Source organism: Drosophila bipectinata, chromosome 3R, assembly GCF_030179905.1.
Source record: "Drosophila bipectinata strain 14024-0381.07 chromosome 3R, DbipHiC1v2, whole genome shotgun sequence".
NCBI lineage: Eukaryota > Metazoa > Arthropoda > Insecta > Diptera > Drosophilidae > Drosophila > Drosophila bipectinata.
In genome coordinates this window covers 21,048,168-21,055,441 of record NC_091739.1, presented here as the reverse complement: position 1 = coordinate 21,055,441, position 7,274 = coordinate 21,048,168, and the positions used below count along the sequence as shown (strand labels likewise).

At 42.2% G+C, this 7,274-nt stretch overlaps 1 protein-coding gene across 3 annotated transcripts in view; it reads left to right on the top strand.

Annotated features, from left to right (window-relative positions):
* Positions 1 to 1,512: 1,512 nt before the first annotated feature.
* The window catches only part of aus (argus), a 32,514-nt gene continuing 26,752 nt past the window's right edge, over positions 1,513 to 7,274 (top strand). For all 3 annotated transcript variants that reach the window (XM_017235759.3, XM_017235758.3, XM_070281924.1), the window contains exon 1: positions 1,513 to 2,845. In XM_017235759.3, coding sequence (XP_017091248.2) covers positions 2,771 to 2,845 — 75 coding nt within the window. In that variant the 5' untranslated portion in view covers positions 1,513 to 2,770. The remainder of the gene's footprint in view (positions 2,846 to 7,274) is intronic.

Below are 7,274 nucleotides of genomic sequence, written 5' to 3'. Positions count from 1 at the left end.
TAAACGATTTCTAGATCGATTTGCCACCATTCTGCATCAAAATCCTGAGACAAAATATTTGTTGGACTTTTTGTCCATTTTTCATGATGGGATCCCTTGAAAATGGGGATTTCCCCTATAGGGCCCACATTGATGGCTATATCTTGCCCAATTCTCATCCGATTCTCAAGCGGAGTACCTTAAACGATTTCTAGATCGATTTGTCACCCTTCTGCATTAAAATCCTAAGACAAAATATTTTTTGAATTTTTTGTGATTTATTTTTGAATTTTTTGTTTTTATCTCAAATCGTTTAATATTGGCGATATTCTTAATTTCCTTTAATTCTCAACCATATTACAGGGTAAGTTTCTTACAAAATAGAGGTATATTATTAAATGTCATTGAACTTTCAAATTTCTTTATCATCTGGGAGAAGCTGTTTGGTCTAAAATTACTATGAGCCCTTTGTACCCAAGCAAATATTGACTTTTATTTTAATATAGAAATTTTTCCAAGAGCCGAGATGGATATAATAAACAGATACTGTTCATATACATTTTACATTGATGGGTAGTGTGTCAACGAACGTTTATATCAACAATCCTTTGTTATTGTGTTTCTGAAGCACGGTCAGTGAGTTCGTAAATTGATACCACACACAATGACGGGTTCTGCTAATTCCTTAAGTAAACTTTGCGGCTCTTGTTTATACAAATTGGATGCCAAAGCCGAAGGAAGGGTAGTCTGGGAGTGATTGAGGAGCTGATTCAGCTTTCAGGCACTTGAAGTGTGTCTCATAAATTCCTTAAGTGTGGCATATTAATCTGCTATTGCATGCATTTGTTTGCATTAAGAAAGCGAGCACAAAATAATTGTGGTCAGGTTTACAATTATAATAAAATCTATATGCCGTTTATGGCTTTTATTTTACAAATTGTAATATATAAATCTTTCTTTATGTTGATTTCTGTCGAAATCTTTTTATTGAAACCTTCGAACTTTACTTCTCAAGACTTTTAGCACTCACTGTGCGAATCAGTATGCATCAGTTCATCTGCATGTATACGTAATTATGCTTACAAGCCTACATTAGCTTGAAGTGCAAACAAATATGACTAAGCACCTTGAAGTGACAAATATTTGCTTACGATTAATTTTTGATATAAATAAACACCAAAAGGATATTTGCTTTATGATCTTTATTGAAAAGGCCAAATAAGTTATCTACTAATTAGTAATTGGAATTTCCCGCCAACGATTTTTGAAAATTGTGGCAGTTGGCAATACTGCTAAATATCGATAAGTCTTATTGTAAATTTTGTTTAAGGCAGGACGTTAAACTTTTAAATTGATATTAAAAACTATATAAAAAACAATATCGAACAAGAAGAAGATACATTTTTGTCTAGAATATATTTTAACATATTTGTTTTATTTACAAATTATATCTGTATATTTTCGCTCGCGAAAAGTGTGACCAGATATGGAATGGTTCAAACGCGAGAGTACAACATTCTGGGTAATCGAACATCGAACACCGAACCGTGCGGACGTATCCGCGTACCGCGTAGATACACATCCCATAGATACAAGATACAATTTCCCTAGCTCGTAGGTGGTGTGTATTGCAGCAGAAGCGGAGGTTTTCTCTGCTGCGCCGAGCCCTCTGCCGCTGCCCATTGATTCCCAATCCCGTCCGTGTGAGAGCGACGCATTGAATTTTATTGAAAATTCAATAAAACAAAGAACAGTGAAAATCGGTCCGAGGTACGCTATTCAAATTACATCCAGCGAGTTCAAGGCTTTTCCCTTGGAAAACGAAGAACGAAAACTGCATACATTTTGGTGTACGATATACCTTGAAAATCGATGTGAGTGTGTGAAGCGTGAATCGAAGTGTATCTGCGAGGGTCCGAGCCCCGCTTGACTCAATTTAATTGATATTAAAATATAGAAAAAGTGCAAGAAATACAACATTGTCTAGCTGGGTGAAAAGTATCTAAACCCCAATTATTCGGCAAACGCTCGGTTTAATTCGATTGAGGAGCCGAGAGGGGCGATGCGAGGCTGGGAGTGGAGAGCGACAGACGTAATCTAAGAGTGCAAACGGTGGTGGAGCTGCTCCCCCAACGACAACAACTACAACAACAATGCTGAGAAAGCATCAGAAGCAGAAGTGACTTTGGCTCGGCTCGGCTGTCTCTCAGAGTTTGGCTCTTGCGCAGAAAGCTGCGAACTCTGCGAATTCGCCACTTCGCCGCCAGCAGTGAGCAGGGAGCTGTGAGCTGTGAGCAGTGAGCAGTGACTGTCTGTTTGGAAACACCTTGCTCCAATATTTCCCACCACCCACCACCCCCCGACGCCGACAACGACACCGACACCGACCGATTATTGCCCGATTTTGCGATTGCGAGTGGCACAAACGGCGAACGGCGAGCAGATTCAGTCTCAGTTTCGGTTCGTGCGCGTTCTGCTGCCCTGCAGCGGAAAATTCGAAAAGCCATCCCAAGAACCTATGGAGCACCACCAGCACTAGCTCCCAAGAAGCTTCCACAAAGGAAAAAAAAAAAAGAAAAATAGTGGGCAACAAAGTTTCGAAATTTTCCAATGCTGGTAGCTGAATTTTTATTTAAAACAACAAGAACTAAAACAAGAAGAACGGGAATAACCAGGAGTCGACGAAGAAGAAGAACCCTAGTAGCAACTTCAACATTGTCGCTGTGACACCGACGCCAGCGTTAGCGTCAGCGCCAGCGTTGCTGCAGCGTCGCAGCATCATCAGCCAGCTATGAACTACAACTACAACTACAAAAACAACTGGAGCTCCAGCAGCAGCAACAACAACAACGAAAGCATAGAACAGGTTTGTACACTCGCCATAGCTGCTCTCCAACTTCTAACTCCGAACTTGGCTGGCCCGTTCGCTTATTCATAACTTTTTTAGCTATAGCTATAGATTTTTGTCACCCCCAAAAACTGGGAGCTCCACCCCCCACCCCCATCCCCCATTCCAAGCCCCAAACCAAACCAAACCCAATTGCCCCAACGACAAAAAGAACCCATCACCTTACCTCTCTCTCTGCCACCTCCCACGTAGCGCCATCATCCTTCAGTTGCTCACATGCTCAACTGTTTCAGTTTTTCAATTATTAATGGTGGCCATTAGTGCGCGCGCCGTTCGAGCGCCCCCGCCCTCGCCCACGACCCCTAACCATGCCCCTGCCCCACCCGCTCTGGCTTATTCCCCGGGACTCCTTCACAGGAAAAAACCGTCTGAAATCAAGATATTGGTCTTGAAATCGGAAACGAGACTTTTCAACGAAACGACTTGTTTTAAAAGCGTTTTAAGATTTGAATTTCAAGATGTTTTAAGATTTCAGTCTTAAGGTATAAGATCAGGAATATCCACGAAAACAATAAACATTTTAAATTTGAGATAAATAAGGAACTCCCTCCAAGGTTATAGTATGTTTTTCAAATAAAATAACGTTATTATCGTCTGAAAAATTGTAAACATTATTATTTTAAATATTTCTTATGTATAATACTACTTAAAAATTAAAAGAATTATATAACAAAAATCTTACTAGTATACGACTTCTTAAAACCGGACGTTTTTACTTGAATCTTCACGTTTCAAATTTAATTTTCCCAAATATGCCTACAGAGGTAGAATCTTTTTCTGTTTGGAACATAAAGATTTTCAGGGATTAAGACCCTCAAAATTGGTTTGTGGCTATTTAGTTATCAGTACGATAGTAAACTACAAATATTTAAAATTCTCGAAAACGCCCGTAACTTAGATACGGGTTTCGCTCAGTGCCAGTCGATGCTTTTTCCGTTTCCTTATCGGACAAATTGTGTTTGTCTGAAAAGTTCAATGAGGTGCGCGCTGCTCAATGCAATTGCACCCAGCCCAACCACCCTGCTTTTTGACCAACCGAGCCGTCATATTTATGTTATCGACGGATAGATAAAAATCATGTTGGTACAATGTATGCATGGGTTCCCGTTCTCCTCGATAGCAGACAGCCATCCCGTGCGGCCCGCAGCACGGCGGAAATGTATTGCATTAAGGGAATTGGTCCGGGTCCGGACTCCGGAGCTGACTACACGGAGCTGTTGATTAATTTACCTCGAGGCGGTACGGGGCGGTGCGTGTGCGTTTGAGTTTGCGTTTCGGATCGGAAGTGTGTTTGTCCAATGTGTACAATCTCTATTTATATTTATTGCATAGTTCGTTGCTCTGCAAAGAATGCGATAAGATACGCCGGTTAGTCACTTGGAGTGAATAAGGATTGTCGCATTTGGGGTTAAGAAATGTGCAAAACCTGACAAATGCGCTGCGAGTCATAAAAGGCAGTAGTCAGGTAGTCGGTGAGACAGATGTGTCACCTGAAAGATAACAGCGTCGTAAAAATATTCAGACCAACTGCCTCGGGTCGTGTCTTGGGAGGGCTTAAGATTCATTACCTAATGGAAAGTTTTTGAAATATAATATGTATTAATATATCTCCTAATCTCCCCATCTTTAGTAAGACCTAGTAAGTCCTATTGTAGGAGTTCTATTCAAAGAATACAATTATGTTGAAAGGCTTTTATGTTCCCTTTGGGTCTAATCATTTTGGTATCCAACTTATCGATCAATTTGACCAAAATTAGTTCAGCTTAATTGTTCTGCCCGCTTGTATAGACAAAAAGAGGGTTAAGAATTGCTGACGACTGCCAGCGTTATTATCCCATCTAAGTCGCACTTAACCTCCCCCCACACCCCACAACCAACGGACACCACTACCCTTATCGTGCGGGACACATGTGTCCATAATAGACTGTGTGGCATGAACGGAGGCTATCAGTTACCACGGCCAGACCAGACCACCTGAAAAACCAATAAAGTCATTTCACACACATTAACCTAACCGAACCGAAAAAGAAATGGCAAAACACGCAACCATGAAGGGGAACCCGGCCATTTGATAATTGCATGAGGTGTTTTTTGGACCACGTTCATCTTCCAGACTCTTTGTCATCCTCTTACCCAACCTCCCAGGACCAACGTCGAGCCACCCCGTCACCCCATCATCCCAATACCCAAAGAGGAATTCGGCAAACACATGCGAAACGCTGCTTGGTCACATATGTTGCCCAAAGTGATTATTTTCACTAAAAATAAACGAAATTAATGATTGATGAAGTGAGACAAGGGAGCGAACGCGAGAACGAACGCGAACACATTCAATCCATTCCGTCCTGGTCGGCATGGTCTGTGTCCCCTCCAGAAAATTCAGGACAGCCGTCAACACCAGCCAACCCCAGTCGCAATTTTCAATTTCAATTCCGATTCCGATTCGAAACGAGCCTGAGAATCCGGTGGTTCCTAGCCAATGAAATGGGAAAGGAAAACAAAGACCGGGGACAGGGCCAGAGCCGTAATGAGAAATAAGCCGTCACATAAAAGAAAAGTGTCTTTTAATTGAAACCAGGTGAAGGAGATGTCTTGGACTCGGAAACAGTAAAAGCAGCAGCTCGAGCAGAGCAGCGGAATGGCAATCGAAATCGGACCGTGTGCCCCGGCTAGAAGATTCTTTGTGACCATGCCGCACTGTCGCTACCAGACGGAAATCATAAAAATGTTGCATAAAAATATTTTTTATGTGTGTTGCTGCTGTTGCCTCCGTTGCTTGGGCTGCTCTGGCGTCTGCGTCTTTTGGCCTGGTGAAAATAATAATAAAATGGGAATAAAATAAAGCAAGTAGAGGCGGAACGATACGGAGCGATACGAAACGGACCCGTTGCCCCATACCCAGGCCGGGTGCCGTGCCACACATTTCGTTTATATTTACTTGACAAGTTTTTGCACTGCGTCGACACGTCTCCGTCTGCTTTTGCCTTTGTGTCTGTACCAGAGCTGCACTTAAAGAAAAATTATATGGTCCAAAAGATAAAACTAATGGGTTTTCTTGAACTCAGAGATTATAGGTTTAAAGTCAGTCTTGGCTTTCTCTAGTTTACCTCTAAAGATCAACAGCTAAGACCATAAATACTATTAGTAATTTCTGAAAACCATCCTAACTTACTCATTTTCATTAGTGCAACCAATAGACCATCTTTATTGATTAATGATGGACCTTTTCCCGGCCAATTATCAATCACACTCTTCTCCAAACACAAAAACCAAATCTGAAAGGCAATTGCGAATAATTGCGAGTTTTTTGGCTGATTTATAATGTGCGAATTCCTTCCGTTTAAACCACACTTTTTTGCGAATGTAGGAGCTTCTCCTTTCTGGCTGGGACTGGTGTCTTGGGTCGTCCGTTTGCCATTTTTGGCGGCTGCTATGCAGCGGCGCTCCACGTCATCAACAACATCATCAGCACGGTTCAGGGATGGGGATGGGGATGGCATGGGGTTTGGTCTGGCCTGGCCTGTTTTATAGTCCAAACGTGATAGCAATATGTGCCCGTCTTTGAGTTCGTCCTATGGCTTCAACCCAGCCCGGCTGCCCCCTCCCGGAACAACCCTCCCGCTGTGCATTTTCGTGCAGTTTCGAGGGGGCTGGGGTTGGGAGTTGGAGCAGTTTCTTGGCAGTTTCCTTGGTGGAGGGGTGCGCCTCGGAAAAATAAATTAATGGAAAACATGCAAACATAAATTCTCTTTAGCTGTCAGGTGTTTCACATTTTAAACGTAAATTATAAATAAGCAAAGTAAAATTATAATTCCGCCTAAATGTTTTATTTGCCACCGTCTGCGTCGGCTGTCATTTCGCCCCCGTTCTTGTCCTTTGGACACATTTCTCCTCCTCCTGCTTCTGTGGCACATTTCTTTTTGTGGCATTTTCATTCTCTCTGTGGCTCTGTGTCTTTTTTGGGGAGAATTAATTTTATTCAAATTAATGATGAAGCTTATAATTGGCCTCGTTTTCGTGGTATATTTTTTTTTCATTTTTTTTGGTTGTCTCCATCCGCTCTCCAATTTTAAATAAAGACACTCTACTGTGTGGACGGCAACATAGTCAGTTCCAGGTCCATCTCCGCGTCCGTGTCCGCCTCCGGCTCCAGCTCCATCTCAATTTCCCTCGTCATATCCATCTCCAGCATGGCATCCACCATGGGATGGGGCAGCTTTGGCTTTTTAAGAGCATTTGACATGACTTGGGCTTCATTTTCCATTCGATGCGCCGCCGCCTCCACTTTGATTATGACGTGAAGTTGGCCAAGTGCAAATACTTTGCTGGTACTTTTTAATTAACTTAATTAGCATAGCTGATGGGCTAAGAGCAGCGCTTATACAAC